The 18,174-nt window shown below is 56.1% G+C and overlaps 1 protein-coding gene across 8 annotated transcripts in view; it reads right to left on the bottom strand.

Moving 5' to 3' along the window:
* Positions 1-3,840: 3,840 nt before the first annotated feature.
* The window catches only part of PAX8 (paired box 8), a 43,904-nt gene continuing 29,570 nt past the window's right edge, over positions 3,841-18,174 (bottom strand). For 2 of the 8 annotated variants that reach the window (XM_036224215.1, XM_016153075.2), the window contains exons 8-12: positions 16,425-16,545; positions 15,858-16,064; positions 10,033-10,134; positions 5,010-5,096; positions 3,977-4,189 (exon numbers count right to left, since the gene is read on the bottom strand). In XM_036224215.1, coding sequence (XP_036080108.1) covers positions 4,113-4,189; positions 5,010-5,096; positions 10,033-10,134; positions 15,858-16,064; positions 16,425-16,545 — 594 coding nt within the window. In that variant the 3' untranslated portion in view covers positions 3,977-4,112. Of the gene's footprint in view, positions 4,190-5,009; positions 5,097-10,032; positions 10,135-15,857; positions 16,065-16,424; positions 16,546-18,174 lie in introns of all 8 variants that reach the window. The other 6 variants (XM_036224217.1, XM_036224219.1, XM_036224220.1 and 3 more) reach the window with 4 other exon arrangements.

Here is an 18,174-nt window from a genome sequence, read left to right as displayed (position 1 = left end):
GGCCCCTAGGTGTCATCTCTGGGGAGGTGTTGGGGCATATCACTAATCCACTCCTGGCCCAGACTCTTTAGCAGGAGGCAGGGGAAAAGGTGACAACCTGATGGTCTGGCTGCTTATGGTGACAGGACTGACAGGGTCCAATGACCCCCCACAGCTCAGCACCTGGAATGGCAGGCAGGGGTACCAGCCCCTCCCTTTGCGAGCTGGGCCTCACTCGCCGTCCTCCCTACCTCTTCCCCTTCTGCGGGCAGTGAGCATCCATTCACCTGGGCTCATCCCTGAAAAGAGCTTCTTCCCTGCTGCTGTAAGGTCCTTGGGGTGGCGGCTAGACTGGGCCTGTCTTCCCAGGAGCATATGTGGGGAGTGTGAGAGAGGGGGTCCTAGCCAGGCCTATGTTAGGCCTGTTACCAATGCTCCTCACCCCCAACCCCAAAGCAAACAAACATAAAACCAGCAAATCGGAGTTTATCTGTAACCGCACAGGCCTTCCCAGGTGTTGCTGCCTCTCCGCACATGCGTGGGCCTGAGCCAGGGGCCTGAGCCGGGGGTCTGAGCTGGAGGAGGTCTGGGGATCCAGTGCGCTGGGAGCTCGTGCACTGGTGCTGGTTTGATTTATCCCTAATGAGTTCTCAGCACATGGCTGCTCTGTGCACTCCAGGGGCAGTGCCTCCCGCGGCCCGGCCTGATTCTCAGTAGCGCCGCTGGCTCAGAAAGAGCCAATTTCCACACTGCACAGTCTGCTTCACCCGCGGGAAATGGCGTCCCCTCCCGCGGAGAGCCGCAGCCGGGCGCCTTGGCTCCCCAGCCTGGCCTGCTGCCACCCTCGTAGATGGAGCAGCTGCCCCCCTCCACCCAATGGCCATTTCCCGCCCCTAGAAGGGGCCCCCACCACACATCCTGCCCCCTGTAGCCTCTGTGCGACTGGGCCCTGGCCCTGGGTGCTGACCCACCGGCCTGGCCTGTGCTTTTAGCCTCCTCCATGGAGTTACGTGTGAGGGGAGGTGGAGGGGTGAGTTTCTGCCACCAGGAGATGACATCCCCAGTGCGTTGTCCCCAGTCTCCCAGGGAGCCAGGGGAAGGAAGAACGAAAGGGGATGAGCAGCCAGAGAAAAGGGGATGGAGGGAGGGCGCACCCTGCAGGCACTAAGGCATCTAGGAAGGTGACCGAGGGCATGAGGGCATGTTCGCTTGGGACACAACAGAAGAGGGACTGGGATAAACCAACAGAGGTGAAAACAGGAAAGTGGGGGCGGGGTGGGCTGGGAGGATACTCTGTGGGACAGGGTCCATGCTTTCACCAGGATTAGCCACTATCAGCCTGGCTAGGCCAGTGCTACAGAAGGTGACAGGCAACCTGGGCACAACATCAGATGGCAGTACTTCTTGACTGTAAAGACTGAGCAGGGAGGACTCAGGAGCAAAGGATGGTGGGAAACAGGGTCACCTGGCACTCCTCCTGGACCTATGCTGATTTGTGAGCTCCACCCAGGACAACTCACTGCTGGGAGCTGGTGAAAGTGCCCCAGGTGGCCAGTAACTCTGTCCCTCCCCACAAGGGCCTGAGGCCTCTGCAGAAGCATGGCCGCTTCCAGACACTGGAGGCCTTAGATGACAGTGCTCCGGCTGTCGTCCCAGATCCTCTGAATGCCTTTGAAAGTTCACCTCTTGCTGTCAGTTTCCGCAGGTGAAAAATGGGGCCAATGTCCAAAATCAGAGGAAAATGGGTGTGGACAAACTTTACCACAGAAAGATACTGAGGCTACCTAAAGGGCTGTCATGCTCCTGGGGGTAAGGAAGGCTGGGAGGGAGTCATACCCCTCCTCCTGCAGGACGGGGATGCCAGAGATGGCCTGCGTGTGTGTGCCTGTGTGCATGCATGTGTGTGCATATGTGTCTCTCTGTGTACATATGTTGCGCATGTATGCATGTGCACGTGTGTATGTGTCTTTCTGTATTTACATATGTGTCTGTATTTACATATGTGCATATGGTATGTGTATGTGTGTGGTGTATGTGTGTGTGTGTGTGTGTGTGTGTGTGCATGTGTGGAGGAAGCAAGAGAGAGGAGCCCTCAGCAGGCCTATCTGTTGGCTGTGACACCAACCCCCCTGCCTCAGTTGTCCCAGGGCCGAGCGTGTCCCTGGTACAGGATGGGCAGGAAGGGGAGCTCTGAACCATGTCACCAGCAGCACAGCCCAAGTCTCTTTGTCATTCAGGGGTTGGAGAGAGCTGGCCAGAGGCACCGGCATTCTGAGGTTGCTCTGTGGGCTCCCTGGGTACCCTGCATCTCCATACAGGTGACTCTCAGGTGGGGTTCACTGTGGCCCAGAGCCAGGTGGGCTGTCTTGGGGCCTTAGGTACAATGGGGGCCAGTCTTGCTCCTGGTTTGTGGCTAGAGGACAGCCTGTTGTTGAAGGGCAAGCCTCATCTCAGGTTGCCCTGGAGACATAGGTACTGGTTCCTTTGTGGGGCGGAACCCCACCCTGTGGCTCCATGCCATTGGTGGCAAGAACCCCTGGCCAATCTTGCTTCTAGCCTTGGCACCACTGGGTGCTGGGTATGCTGGGGTGAGGACTCCTCTTCTGACTCTGTCCAGCCACAGAGCTTGGCCCCTTGTTACTGGAGTCCCACATAGAGAGAGTCCACATGGACATCACATAGCCCCTGGGAGCCAAACACCTTGGTACATGTCCCCTTGTTCTCCAAAATTTCTAAGGAAGAGGTTGTTCCTATGGGCTCCCTCCCCCATTCTGGCCCTGCCACCTGGTGCCTCTCCACAGTTCCCCTCCAGTCGCCTGGCCGGGGCCCTGTGCTGTGGGGTTGAGGTGCTAGACTTACGGTAGCAGGATGTGACTGAGTCCAAGCTACCCCTTGGGCAAGCGACTTCATTGTTTCTGAGCCTCAGTCTTTATACACATAAAATGGGGGCCGACCCCACCTAAACTGGTATGAGGCCTGCACACTGCACCTGGCACAATAGAGCCCAGTAAACATCTTCTGCCTTCCCTGTCACACCGCACGTCATGGTCGTTTCTGTACAACACCATCCCCGCCTTCACCAGCCTCCCTACAACTCTGTTAATAGTGCCTACTTGGGTGGCCACGATTGGCCCGGAGCTGTGCCCTGTGCTTATGTTATCCTTGCATCTACTCGGAGATGGAGGTGTCCAAGCGTGGAGTCGGTGGTGTGCTGGTGTTCAGTGTGTCAGGGGAGAGAGCTTCTGGGTATTAGATGGGCTGTCCACCCTGGACCCAAAGTGAGAGCCCAGTGCCCCACCCCTTCCCAGCCAAGTCTAAGGCCTGAGACAGAGTAATGGTTTATTGAATCGAGTGGCAATGGTGAGTGGTCCTTGATAAAGAAGCATTAAGGAGATAAGCCCAACGCAGACAATTTGGTGAGATGTTCAAGTAGGTGTGGACAGAGGGGAGATGGGCCCAGCAGAGCTGCATCTGCAGTATTTACAGTCAGGCCTGGGGCAGGAGCTGTGGGCTGAGAGGGAGCTGGCATGGCTGGTGGGCGGGCGCAAGTGTCCTTGGGGTTAGGGGTCGGGACTGTGGCAGTGCTATTGGAGGGACACAGGTCCCCAGCAGCTTGGCCTGCTCTATGCTGGGCCCTTTGAAGAGTCTGTCTGCAGCTGTGAGGAGCTGGTTTCTGAGACGAGCCGTGGGATGACAGGCAGGGCATGCTGGTGCATGGCAACAGCCGGAAGGCCTCTTGACGGAGACTGGAGCTTCAGATGGATGGACCTCAGCCCATGCATGGCCAAGAGGGGGATGCAGGAGTGCTGACAGCATGGGACCGCTATGGCACATTGTTGGTGGAGCCAGGGAGGTGCCCTGGGCCAGGCTGCCATCCCTCTCGAGCGCTCGGCCTCCTCTTGTCTGCACGTCCCTTGTCTGCATCTCTCTGGTGAGACTCTTGTCCCCACAAAGGAATCTTAGAGGATGGGGCCTCTGCAGAGTTGTCCTGCATTTCATGGGTCATGAAGCCAACCACACAGGGAGTGACCGTGAGGCCGGACCTGCATGGTCTCTGTGTAATAAATAAAGATTCCTTTCTGTGACTCTCTGGGGCCCGTCCCCGGCCGGGTCCTCCAGCTGCCCCGTGGCCACTACAGGTGGTCAAAGGCTGTGGTGGTGGTGGGTGGTGCGCTTGGCCTTGGTGTGGGACTGTAATAGTAGGGGGAACCTGGACACATCAAAAAATAATAGCGTTGCTGGTCAGAGGGGGGTCGCAGCACAGCCGCCCGGCTCCGCAGACCTTGGGACAGTGCAGGTTATTCATCCCCCTGGCCTGTCTGATCGGCTCCCGGCCCTGGTTCTTCCACTGCCTCCCCTTTGAGCTTCTGGCCTGAATGAGAAAGCGGCTCTTGCCCCTCCCCCACGATTGCTGTGACCCCATAACCATGCACACCGGGGGACCATTGGGGGCCCCCCAGCTTTGCCTGAACGGTGAGAGGTCACAGAATCTTCCTCCTAAGAACCAAAGGATTTGGAATCTGATGGTCAAGGGGCCAGGGTTCGAGGGCCCCGTGGACGTAGGAAGACCCTGAAGCCTGTCCAGCTCCAAGCCAACCCCCAGGGTGGTGGTGGAGTGGGGGGCTTCTGCTGCGTCACGAGCACTTGTCATCTCTTAGGTGGCCCACGTGTGCGCATGGCACACTCCCAGGCAGGGGAGAGAGGGCACCCGCAGATGTCTGCTGCTGCTGGACTGCCAGCCCCTGAAGGCAGCGCGTCCATCCTGAGATTTCCCATCTACCTGGGCCTCCCGAGGCCTGAGCCCTGGTCCATCTCAGAACAAGATCTTGTAGATGTGGCAGCAGGAGGGAGAAGGCTCAGGGATGTTTCCCTCCCACCCTCTTTCCCTGAACACAGGATGACCTGACCTGGTGCACCACCTTCTGGCCCGGTGACCCCACTCGTGACCCTGTCTCCCAGGCCCTTGCCCACTGGCCGCCCAGCCTCATGCCCCAGCGCCCTGCATAGCAGAGGGCCACCCCGGGACTTACTCAGCAGGCTGGAGTTGGGGAAGCGCCAGGCCTCCCCGTAGGAGGAGTAGGGGGTGTGGCCGTAGGTGTTGCCAGAATAGTCGCTTCCTGTTGGGGACACAAGGGCAAGAGGAGAAGTGGGCGTCAAAATGGTGCCTGGGTAGAGGACGGGGCTGTGCAGCGCCGAAGAGTTAAACAAATAACAACCGAGGAGCCAGGGCAGGCTGATGGGAGCTCAGAAGGCGCCCCTGGCCCTCGGGCCCTTCATCGGCACACCTTGGCAGTGCCCTTCCTGCCAAGTACTGCAGGCCTTGCCCTCAGGAACCCAGAGGAACCCAGAGGTGGACGACACTTTATTCCCCAGGTAAAGGACAGGCCAGGGACCTGTGGATGCTGTGACCCCAGGGCCCATGTCTTAAGCACTGCTACTGCGGCCTGGGCCGTCTGCAGAGGGGCCAGGGCCAGGGGACTCTGCCTTCACCCACACCACCCCCCGCGTGTCTGTTAGGGAGCAGTGGGGAGGCGCTGGGGGTGGGGGCCGCCGGGAACCTGTCCAGGGACCTGGCTGAGGGCTTTGTTGTCCTGTCCCAACTCTGCCACTTCAAGCAAACTCAGTGTGTGAATTTACACAAAACAAGTCAGATCGCTTCTTTCTGTGACTGGATTCTGGCATCACCGAAGAATTATATTCCAAAGAAATGACTGAAGAATGCCCTTAAATAACCACAGGGTCAAGTAGGCATGAGCACTGTGCCCCTGCTGTCACAGCCCTCCCGTGAAGCGCGCAGAGAGGGGAGGGCAGGGCACCTCCAGGTGGACCAGGTCACCCCGTAGGCAGCAGAGCAGAGCCACCTTGGGCCTCTCGGCTCTCAGTTCCAGGTTCCTGCTGACCCTGGTCCCACTAGTGTCCACGCTGCCTTTCAGAAACTCATGCTCCTGGGAGCTGAGTATCTCTGTGGCACTGTGGCCTGAAACCGCCTGGCCTGGGGTCCCATCCCTGCCTCCACCTCCTGGCTGTGTCACCTTGGGCAAGTCACTTCACTCCTCTGAGCTTTGGTTTCCTCATCTGTAGGAAGGGGCAAATGGTTCGTGAGGGCTGAGTTAGATGATGCACATTAAATGCTTGGCACCATGTTTGCTGTGCAAGAAACAGTTAAGGAGTGCTGGCCTTTCTTCTTTTCCCATTAAGCAGGTGCCAGAATACAATGTTAAAGCCTGAGTTGGGGTTGGAGGGGCTGCTTGCTGACCTGGGAAGGAGGCACTTGTGCAGGAGTGAGTGGGAGTGAGGAGGGGGAGGGGAGGATGCCAGGGCAGGAACAGAGCAGGTCCCTGAACTCAACCTGGGCTCACAAAACAAATGTGTCGAAGAGAGGAGGGAGGGAGGAAAAAGCAAAGAAAGAAAGAAATGATCTGATCCAACCACTGGTCTCCCAAATGAAGAGCCTGCTAAGCATAGAGGGAATGACAGCCCAAGGCCACATCTGCACTGACAGCCAGCCAAAACCCCCCAGCTCCTACTCCAGCTCTTTCCTGCACCCCACAATGCGAAGCGCCCCATGTAGCCCAGACCTCCCTGGTTTACTACGTCCGTGGAGGAAACCAGTCTGCCCTGTGCCGCATGCCTGTGCCCCACCCAGGGCCAATGCCACTTGCTCTAAGGGACAAGGAAGAGAGGCAGAAATGAGGTGTGTGTGCTCTCTGGCTTCCTCCCTGGTTTCATTCACTCTCGAGCACATGAACACACGTCTGCTTCAGTCACAGGGAAGCTGGGGTAGGGACGGGCAGGACTTGATAGGCAGCACAGCACCTTCCCACACCTGTCCTGTGGGTGTCCCCACGCACAGGAAAGGCGCGCCCTTGCTGCTCCTTCCAAAGACTTGGCTCTGACCCTGGATCCCTGCTCCTCTCCGTTAACTCTGTCTCTCCCTTTCTAGCCCATCACTCCCTTCAGCCAGCAAATGCTCCCTGTTCTCCCCACATTAAAAAACCCTCTCCCTAAGCCCCTGCCCCTCTCAGCTCCCAGCATCTATCTCTGCTGCATGGTTGCTGCCTTCACCTTCTCATGCTCCTGTGTCCGGCTGATGGTCCAAATCCCCATAGCCTCCACCTGGTCATTCCAGTGGCCACTTCTGTGTCCACCACCCTGAACCTCTCAGCAGCTTCAACTTGTCCACCACGCCCTCTCTAGGTCTGCGTCCTGACCCACTGGCCTCTCCTCCTCACTCTCCTTCTGGCTTCCTCCCTGTGAGAACTCCAAGTGCTTAAGAGCCCGGCCGTGGCGTGTGAACTTTCTGTGATTCTCACCCACATTCTTTTTGCTGATCTTGTCTAACCCTTCACATTCAATAACAGCTCTGAAAAGAGGCTGAAATGTGTGCCCTCACCAGGATGGTTCCTGACTTGGGACACATGCCGTGCCTACTGACTTACTAAACTGGGTACAGAGGAGGTGTCTCAAGCCTAACCTGGCCCCAAACGACTCTTGATTTCTACCTGCTACACACTCTTCTTCTTTCTCTCCCAGTCTCCCCCACTTGCACTTGCCACCACCACCCATGCATTTTCCCAAACCCCAAACCTTGGAGTCATCCTCGTTTCTCTTTTTTTGAACGCCTATAGCCAATTCATCAGCAAGTGTTGTTGGCAATGGATAGAAGGATGAATGAATTGGTGGATGATAGGTGGATGGATAAATGGATGGATGGAAGGATGGATGATATGTATGGATGTATGAAAATGTGTGTAAAGATAGATGAATGGATGGATGGGTGGATGGGTGGGTGGGTGGGTGGATGGATCAAGCTGTCTGGAGCTGTTGGTTCAGCTCCAGAACAGGTGTGAGAGTGTTAGTAGTGGGGCAGGAGCAACGACAATAATTAGAAGGCAAAGCAGAAGTCTGGGTCCTGTCCTGTTCCGGGCTGCTCTCCTGGAGCTGGTATCATTGTGTCCGGTGTGGTGGGTGGCAGTGTGGTGCAATAGAAAGAGCTCTAGGTGTGAAATCAATTTACTAACTCAGTCAGTTAGTAGGGCTATGGCCCTGAGCACACAATTCTGCTTTCCTAAGCTTGTTTTCTTATCTTTATAAAACTACGATAATACTAGCTCCCCAAGCACATGGGAGTGGTAAATAAGAAATAAAGTGACATCTGTGGATAGCCAGGAACACAAAAGGACTTAATAAATGATCTCTTCCTTCCTTCCATGACTGACTGAAGACTGTCATTGGCATGCCTTGCTTGGAGCATTTATTATGTCATAGCACATAATAGGTGCTCAGTGAAAGGTTTATTGATCTAGTGGAAAAAATCCCCATTCAGTCAACCAGGAGATTGTGGCCACTGGCAAGAGATGGACAAATAATTTTTCTACTAAAAAACTCCTTAAGAATTCTTCTGCACCATGGAGTTCCTAGGAACCGGGTAAAACACTTCAGTATGACAAATTTGTATGTAACTTATCGAGAGCCAACTCGCCGCACAAAGCAGGGCTCCTCCCTATTGCAACCAATTTGCAGTGGATGGTGGGGCTGAGCCATTTTTCTTGACACCTACTCAGGGTGAAGTCATTCTGGAAACAACCTGGGGGCCTTTGATGAAAGGCCCACGTCTCCCAGCTACCCCATGTTTCGACTTTGGTCCCCCGGAACCCCTTGCCCTGGGCCTGCTCCCGGGACAGGACGATTCATAATTAAGAGAGGAGCTGGGCTTTATGTTTCTTCCTCCCCTCTAAGCTGGCGGCAGGGAAAGGTGGAGAGGTTGGAAGGGGGATGGGAGAGCCGACGGGAGCCTGGGATTTTGATTGAGAGGCCCCATTATCCACACTCTTAAAAAAATAACCGAATCTTTTCCTTTTTTATCTTGACCAATCTCATTTCACGCTCCAGGAGAGGAAGGGAGGGAGGCAGGGAGTGGGGCCAGGAGGGAGAGAGAGGAGTCAGTATTCTGTATTTTCAACGCTGCATTAAGCACATCGCCACGGTAACCAGGCAGCAACAAGTGCCAGCTCAGCAGGTTCCCAGGGAGCGCAGAGCCCTCCAAGCCCTCCCTTCCCTTTGCCCAGGAGCCCTGCCCCCCTCGCACAGGGCACCAGAGTGGGTGGCTGGCAGAGACAGTCTGGGGTGGGGGGTGGGACAGGGAGCAGGCCTGGGTGATGGCACTGTCTCTGGGATCAGGCCTACGAGGCTGGCCCAGGGCTGGTGTGGGAGTTACCAATGCCCGGATCCAGAGTCCCTTCTAGAAGCTCCAGGTCCTCGGGCCTTCTGGGCGGTGGAAATGGCTTGATTCTACCCTGTCCACCCTTCTTGTGTGGTTCCTAAGAGAGACACTCGCCCCAAGAGACCTTCCTTGTCCTCCTTGCTTGTCCAGACCTTGACAACATGGATCACCATTGGATGATGACCATGCTGGTGGATAAAGAAACCGAAATGACTGGCAGGCAAGACTGCAGGACAGCCTGGATGAGGATGGAGCAATGCTCCCAGCTCTTGTCACACTCTGCAGTACCTCTAGAGTAGCTGGAAAGGACTCTGCCCACACAGGGTCCATGAGTGTGGGATGTGAAGGGGGCTGTATTTCAACCATCATTATCACCAACTCCAACACCATCTGAATTCAAAGATTACAGAATGGTGAACCAGAGTCACCAGCGTTAAGTAACTGGGTGACCACAGATTTCTTACAGGCTGGGCTATGTTTGGCCCCTAGAGTTTCGCAGCCCCAAGCACCCTCCATCAGCGCTCCTGAAATAGGTGGAAGGGGTAGAGCTTGGATTTGACCAGCTGTCTGCCTCAGCCACCCCCTTGTCACCACGGCAGGTGATGTGGGAGCATCTGAGAAGAAGGAGGCCAAGTTGGGGACAGGTAAGTGGCCAGGACTACATGAGAGTCTCTTCTCCAGGTGATTACAAAGGTGGACCTTCCCGTCTACCCTCCGGTGTCCCTCCAGAAGTCTATGCATAGGACACCCCTCCTTCTTGTCCCCTCTTGCTCCACCTTTGGCAGACACTTCCTCTTACAACAGTCCCCTCCAGCCAGTCCCTCCCTTACCTGCCACCATGCCTGCAATGGCAGAAGAGGCATAGCTGCCCTGTCCGCTGGTGGGGATGTGGGGTGGGTATCCGGGCAGCGTGGGTCCCACCATCTCTCGCCCTGGAAAAACACAAGAAGGAGTCATCAGCTGGGCCAAAGGGGCCCATGTACTTTCTGTCTTGCTTCCCACCCACATTGCTCACTCTGTCCCAAGCCACTTCCTCTGTCCTTGGCAGAGGACAGGCCCCACCATGCAGAGAGCACTCACTGGCTGTTGTAGGCTGCATTGTTCCCTGTTCTTGGTGACTCGCTTATGTGAATTCTACTCACCCACAAACACGTCACTGTCCTGGGGTGATGCTGGGGCTATCTTTCTAACCATAACCCTGACCCCCAGCCTCAGCATAGCAGTGGCCTAAATGAAAACATTAGAGGCCTGAGACCTCATGCCTTCTCAGCCCCAGCTCTGAGGAGAACCAAGAGCAAGGCCCCTCGAAGGGTGGCACAGGTATGGCCTGCAGGCCCATTGCTACCCTTTTTGGCTTCACGGCAGACGTTGTATTAGTCACTGTGCTCTTTTCCACTGAGCCACAGTGGGGTCTCCTCCTCCTGGTCTGACAGGGAAACAGCCCATCAGAGTTACAAAGGACATGAAACCCACTGGCCATCCCCGACCTGGAAAGGAGACACAGCTGAGAAATATTCAGCATTTATGTGTGACCACAAACCACACACTGTCCGTTCTATTCTTGAAAAGAACCACTCTCTGTCAAACAGAGCCTGGTCCCCTGTTTATCTGTATCTGCGGGAGACCCACCCAGTGTCCCATGAGGCCCTGCTTTCCTTGGCTATGCCCGTCCCTAACTTCAGGCAGCCCAGCCTTCCCACTCTGGAGGCCTTCTGAGCCGGTGGGCTTCTCGCCTCAGCACCCTGTGCCAACGGCTGCAGGGCCCTCAGTCTCTCCTCACGTCATGCAGGCCTGGGTCAGGCCCCCTCTCTGAGGACTCTCGCTCTGCCCTGGTCAGGGCCTCTGTCCCACCACATTTGTTAACAATGCCAAATCCACTGACAAGTGTGTTTGAAGGGTGACTTATTGGGTCATCCAAGCTCTTGGTGACCTCTCAGGGTTTCGCGAGCTCAATGCTGCTGACGTTCGGGGCATCCCTGCACAGCAAGGTGTTCAGGCCCATCCCTGGCCCCTACCCACTGGGTGCCAGTAGCAGTTCCTACACAGTGTGACATCGAAATTCTCTCCAGATGGTGCCATATGTCCCCTGGTTGGGAACCACTGTGTAGATTGTGACCATTACCCAGTGCCCTTTGCTCTTCTACCCCAGTCTGTAAGTCCCTCGAGGACTCAAGTGGCCCTGTGAGTCTCTGCCAGCCAACTTCCCAAGTGTATTCCCTTGTTGGACCCCACTGGGGTCCAACTTCCCTCCCAGCAGCCCTTGTGTGGACCTTCCTCCCTTAGCCCCTTTGGGGAGTGCCTGGCCGTGATGGAGGAGAAGGCACGTCCCATGGAACCCTGTAAGTCATCAATATCAGTGGCTAAGTTCTCCTCGCCTCTCTTTCTGGAGCATCCCCTAACATAGCTGCTCCTCCAAAAACCCTGTGAGCATGTGCTAGCATGTTTCAGAGCACTCGTGTTACAGCAGGAACAAGGGTGCTGGACTAGCCAGGCCAGGCAGCAGGTGAGGACAGGGCGCAGACTGGGGTGGGCATTGGGGGACAAGCACAAGAGGTCAGCAGGCAGGGAGGCCCGCTGGACTTCTGCCCCTGGTGTCCTAGGACCTTGGCTCTCATCTTGCTTCTAGGACCATTTCCAAGCAGCCATAATAGGCCAGCCACCCACGTGCCCCAAGCCTTGGCCTCTGAACACACAGAATGTGAAAAGAAGTAGTCTCGTGTGCTTTATCACCGTTACTATTGCATCCCTAGCGCTATGGTGTCACCAGTGTGGTCCCTACTACAGGTGGACACTGACTAGTGCTGTGGACATATCCTATAAATTATTACATGTTGCGAGAGTCTTTACAGAATAAATTCTGTTTAAAATGAGTCATCGAGGTTCATGATTTGAAAAAGGGTGACTTTGTTGATCAAAATGAACAACATTTTGTTTGAATGTCAGGATAATGTGCAGCTGTGACTGGTGCTGGATCAAACAGAGAAGGCCCTGCTGGGTTTCTACAGATGGATCCGGGTCCCTAGACACAGGGTTCGAGCAAGTGAGGGGATGGCAATGCAGGTGAGGAAAAGGAACTGCAGAATGCTCAGGAGCAGCAGGAGGAGGATCCAGGGCCAAGCTGGTCTTCCTTCAGAGAAGACCGTGGGTGGTCAGCTCTCAGACTCGGCCCTTGGCCCTAAGGCCAACAGCTTGGCTGAGAGCCTGCATGAGGGAGTGATGTGACGTCTGTGAGGGCAGGCGCCCTAGGGGGAAAGCCACGGCAGAGGGGGTGCTGAGCTGGCTCAGGCTCGATGCCGCCCCCCACCCCTGAGAGAGGGGCCAGGCCCAGGCCAGGCTGTGGCTGAGGAGCAAAGGACAGAGGCTTCCCTCCTGCCCACATGTCTTACGAGGAGCCAGTGGACAAGACCCTTGACCAGTGGCCAGGGACTGCCTGGGGCGCTGCATGGGGCAGATTCTGAGGTCGCATCTGTGTCCACCATGATGGGGCAGGAGTGAGGAGGTAAGTTTCAGCTTTCAGGCCACTGATTTGTGGGGCAGGCCTAGGTGCACCTCAGGCTGCTGCTTCCTCCTGCCCTCATCTTGTCTCTTCCACCGCCTGACCCTACTGCTTCTTGAGCAGCTCAGCGGGCTGAGTGCCAGGGCACAGTAGCCCGGGGTCCCCTCCCATGAGAACCAGCCCCCAAACTGCTCTTGGAAGTCGAACTCGCCAGCCTCATTCCTTTGTATTCTGAGATTTTAACCTTCGTTCCCCTCAGCTGCCCAATTTCCTTCCATGGGGCAGAGATTTCTGAGCAGTGCTGGAGCAGACCCCGAAGTCCTCCTCCCATGACCTTAGCCTCTGGGACAGGCTGGTAGACCCCCTTCAGGGTGCCCTCTCCTAGACTGTGGTCTTTCCTACGAGTCCCACGGCACTCTTCGCTTCAATTCCTTACATACATAGTCTTTCCCCAAAAGCCAAGAGCCTTGCCACCTTCTCAGAAGTGAAACTACAGAAGCCACAAGACAGAACTCCTCCATGGCGACCCAGCTGTGGCATTCATCCACTCACTTTCAAGGTTCTTCACCAGAAGTTTCTCTTTGGTCTGTAACTCCATCTCCTCTGCAAATATGCCTCCAATACGGTCCTATTTTTAAGACATAGGCACAGGCCCATGTCGACTGGCTGTAAAGTGGGGTTTCACAAGGGAACACTAGCACCCCAGAAATCTTGGTAGCTGTCGCGATTATTGTACAGAGCGGGCTTAGCACACAGTGATGCGGAGGGATGCCGAGGCGGGCGGACGTGGTTTCAGACCCTTTTACTTGCCCGCTTTGATGTCTGCCCTCTACACGACCTTTTCAGTCCCTTATCTTGTTCCGATAGCAAGGAGAATTTATGAACCCAGCAATCTCTCTGGCAGGACTAAATATAATTTTGCACAAAAGGATGGAGGCAGGCAGTGGACTCTTTGATGATAAAACCAAACTCACAGCCTCTGACCAGTGGAGCGGGAGTCAGCCCAGACCAGCCTCCTCCAGATTGCTTCTGACAAATATGTTGGGACCCTAGATGAGTGTCTGGAGGGAATGGGGAGGAATAGGGAGCACCCTCCAAACCCCGATGAAGTTTGGTCCCTAGTGGGATGGGGAGAAGCTGTGAGCCAGCAGGACAGTCAGAGGCCTGGGCCGGGTGGTCAGTGACCTGGAAACTCTGCCAAGCAGCAAAAGTGGCAGGAGGTAGCAGAAGGGTCCACGGGAACCTCGGAGGAGGATGGGGCGCATAGGTGGGCTGAGATGGCCATGGAACGGACACTCACTGCCTTGCTGCTCCCCTCTTGTCCCCACTTCTTCTCCTCTCTTAAATTAATCTCCTGCTCTCTGAACAGGTGTAACAGCCCCCGCACCTCTGCCTTCTCTCTGTGGCCTCCCATCTGCTTGCCCTGGCTTGGCCACATGGAGAGTACCCACATCCAGTCTCAACCAGGGGCTGCAGGTGGACAGTTTTTAAGGAGCCCAAGCCAATGCCCTGATCTCGGCATGGGCACCAATGTCATGGCCTCGTGCCTGAGGAACACCCCAAAGCTGTGATTTTGCTGCCTGCCTGACCTCCAGGCGCCTGCCACCAGCTTCTCTGTTCCATGGCGCATGCTCTGCAGCTAATCTGGAGAGCCGGCATGTCACTCAGCCAGGAGCAAATAGAAGTAGGAAGTGTCCCCTGACCTGACTGCATGTTGACAAGGGTGCTTGGAGCCCTGACAGGAAGATGGGGAGGTGAGAAAGCATGAGGACCTTATGGCAGGAAGTTTGTCCTGAGCTGCTTCAGCTATACTCCATGCCACTATGCCACTACTAAGCTATTGTCCAGCTCTCTGTTGTCCCCCGCTCTTGGCTGGTCCTGCCGCCCATCCACACCCTCACATCCTCCATTCTTAACTACACTCTCACCCTGAACCTGTCTTACCTGGCCCTCCTAGCCCTGGCCTGCTTTTCACACAAGGTGGCCTCTCCTATGCCTGACCCCCATTTTCTCTGCTGACGTCAGCCCACGCAGCTCACAGACTCTCCTTTTATCACTTTGGTCAAAACAAGTGACCCGTCCCCACTGACTTCACCTCTTTTGAAATCCTGACTCTGAGTCAACATTTTCTTCCTTGCTTCCCACACACTGGGCTTGCTGTGTTAACCCTTTATCTCTGTGCCCTCTCTTCCAAGAGGGCCTCCCACAGCAGACGTGGGGCGCGCAGAGGGCCTCCCACAGCAAATGTGGGATACACAGAGGAATCTCAGTGTCCAGTGGATTGCGGTACAGTCAGTTATGAGAGGGGGATGAACTTAGGTGTGTAGCTGTGGTCCCTGGGCAGAGGGGCAGTGATTTTCAAGTAAAAGCTTTCATTTTGAGAGAGTGGCCAGGACCAGTGAAAACCATTGGTCCAAGGGCTGTCCCCTCCTGCTGCCACAGGGGGTCCTGGTTCTATGCCTGCTCTGCCCAAGCAAATGCCCTGCCTGGTCAGCTGCTGCCTAGGCCCCACCAGGGTCACAGGGTGCACTGGGCCAGGCCCTCACCAGCCAAGTGCCCATTCAGGGCCCAGCCAGGCCCTCTCCCTGCCTGCCTCTCCTTGGGTGCCGAGATTTGCTCTCGACGTAACTAAGGTGCTTCCAGCTTGGAAGGCCTCGAGGATGCGGCCCTCCTGTCTCTCATGGGTGGATCACCGCTGAGTGCCCTCTAAGGGGCACACTGTGGAGTCTACTCAGAGGGAGTCACACAGTGGGAACTCAACTGTGACTGGTCTTCTGTCTTCTTTAAAATCTGATTCAGAAATCGGCTCTAAAAGCCAATGATTTTTTTTTCCCCTCCAAAGTGTTGTCATTTTCTCCTTCTTTTTAAATATTTTTACCCAGATCAAGTGTTCACTGCTTCTCAGTGCCTGGTTGCTGGCCATTGGGCCAGGTGCTGGAAACCCGCAGGGCACCCCACTCCCAAGTACCTCCAGAGTGCCTGCCCCAAGTGGCCCATTTTGCTCCATGGAGACCCACGTCCTGGTACCTCCGGCAATTGCTGGGGATTTGGGAAGAGGCTGATGGGGGCAGAGCAAGGGCCGGACCCCTTGGACCAGGGGATTGGCTCTGAGGACCCTCCCGCCCCCATAGGCTGCTGGCCCGGACCTCCCTGTCGTACCTGAGAGGAGGGCCTGGCCCGCGAGCTGCCCGTACATGGAGGCAGCGTGGGGAAAGGCATTGAAGGGCGGGACCGAGGTGCCGGCTGCAACCCCAGAGCCGGCTTGCTGCAGGTCCAAAAAGGCGGAGCTAGATAAAGAGGAAGGGGTGGAGCTAGAACTGGACACCTCAGGGCTTTCCTGCTTTATGGCGAAGGGTGAGTGAGGATCTGCCGGGGAGGGAGACAAGGAGAGAGGGTGAGATGGCATGGGGGGCATGCACGACCAGCTATGAGATGGGGCAGGCGGCAGGCGGGAGGGGAGCTTGTCAGGCTGGGCGAAGTAGGGAGCCTCTACCTCCCTGTGGTGCCCCTGCCAGTGTGGCCGAGGGCTGTGTGACTGCTTGTCCCGCAGTAGGGGCTGAGCAGAGAGGGTCAGACCCTCATGACCCACCAGGAGGCCCTGCCAGCACAGCCTCTGTCCTCTCCAGGTCCCAGGCCCTAATGCTTCCTCCTCAGGCCAGCCACGCCCTGCCCTCCAGCCCAGCCTCCAGCCAGGTCCACGGGGCCCAGGAGATCCCAGCGTCCTACCTGCCACCACAGGGTAAGTCTGGTGAGTTGAGAGGTTGCGCCCCAAGGGTGTATTGGACGGAGTCAGGGTGGCCTTCCCATCGTCCAGGGCGCTGTTGAGCAGGGGCAGTGGGTAGAGGCCCTGGGGAGAAAGAGAAGTCAGCAGAGCCCGAGGCAGCCTTACCTCAGCTGGGTCCCAGGAAACACCCGCACTGTCCCCTCTTCCACTCACTCTTAACTCCACTTCGCAGGCTCAGGTGGTTTTATTCTGACTCACATCCTCGCTCTCCTCACCCCCAAGATCACAGCTGCCCCCTCTGCCAGAGCTGGCGGCCTGCGAGCAGATACAGGAGGGGGCGGCTCCTTCTGAGGGCGTCACCTGGCCTGACGCAGTCCGGTTCCTCGTCTGCTTGCAGGGTCTGAACCCGGCGAGGACAGGGTACAGGGTAGAGCCCTCAGCCCACAAGAGCTGTGCCAAGTGTTTCACTCAGCTCCATAGTTGACTCCCATCCAGAGAGGAAACACAGGTGCAGAGAAGTCAAGAAACTTGTCACTGTCCCACAGGGCAGTGGTCTCCAGTCTTTCTGGCATCAGGGACCATGCTCCTATGAGAATCTAATGTCTGATGATCTGAGGTGGAGCTGAGGTGGTGATGCTAGTGCTGGGAGCGGCTGCAAATCCAGATGAAGCTTCGTTTGCTTGCCTGCTGCTCACCTCCTGCTGTGTGGCGCAGTTGGGGACCCCTGCCGTAGGAGACGGCCAGGGTTAAACCCAGTGCTGATGCTCAAGCTGGTTGACATCATCACCCTTCTTACATTTGCACAGCTCTGCTTCTATTGGCTGATCTGTCCCCGTCAGCTCTGTGACATGGGTGAGTGACATCACGTCTGCTTTCTCTGTGGGGAGCCCGCAGCCAGGAGCCTGGGCAGCTGCACTGAGGATACCGCCCTGACCCTTAACCCCGGAGCTTTCTCCTGCAGTGGCAGGTGGGCTCCCTCCATGTTCAAGCAAATGCTGGTGTTCAGCTCTGGCTTGGAGACGACGCTCAGCTGATGGTGTTGGAGAAGTTCTTTGTCAAGTACGTGGGTTCTCTTCATTCAAACCCCATCTTCAACCCCTCTTGGCCTCTGCAATGAGCAGGGCCATCTCCTTGGTGTCCCTTCCAGAAAGAAGTTTCTCCATCGAAGGCAGGAATGCACCACGCCCACTGAGCTATGTGAAACTGTCAGAACTAGTGCAGGGGCACTCCACTGAAGGTGACGCTTCCAGTGACTTCCATCCACCCGCTCTCCAAGGACACAGTGCTTTCACTACTTGCGGGCAGTTCTGGAGGCCACCAGGGCACCGGTATCACAGCAATTGATGACTCAGTGGGCTCTAGCCTCATGCCTCCCAAGGGGCCAGCTTCACAGTGGGTGGAGGTGCTGTGGCCCAGCTTAACGTGACAGAACAAGTACCTAATTTCTAGAGTGTAGGGAAGGTTTAAAGTATCTTACGGATATCTTGGTTCCATAGCAAAACACCTACTGAAATCCTGTGGCTGTTCCAAAATCTGGGAAATTCAGTGGACAGAAAACCCAAATCTACACAGTCAGCATTTTGATGATGTTGCACAGAGTGGGTTCCACACCCTATGGATGGATGGATTGCTTGAGGGACTGCACTTGAGCTAGGTGAGGCGGGTCTGCATCACCCCCAGCAGCTTTAGTGTCCTCGCCTCTCTGAGCCGCGATTTTGTTACCTGTATTACCTGGGCAACAGGACCTGCTTC

This window comes from Rousettus aegyptiacus, unplaced genomic scaffold (assembly GCF_014176215.1).
Source record: "Rousettus aegyptiacus isolate mRouAeg1 unplaced genomic scaffold, mRouAeg1.p scaffold_m13_p_7, whole genome shotgun sequence".
Taxonomy (NCBI): Eukaryota; Metazoa; Chordata; class Mammalia; order Chiroptera; family Pteropodidae; genus Rousettus; species Rousettus aegyptiacus.
This window is presented reverse-complemented; position numbering and strand designations above follow the sequence as displayed.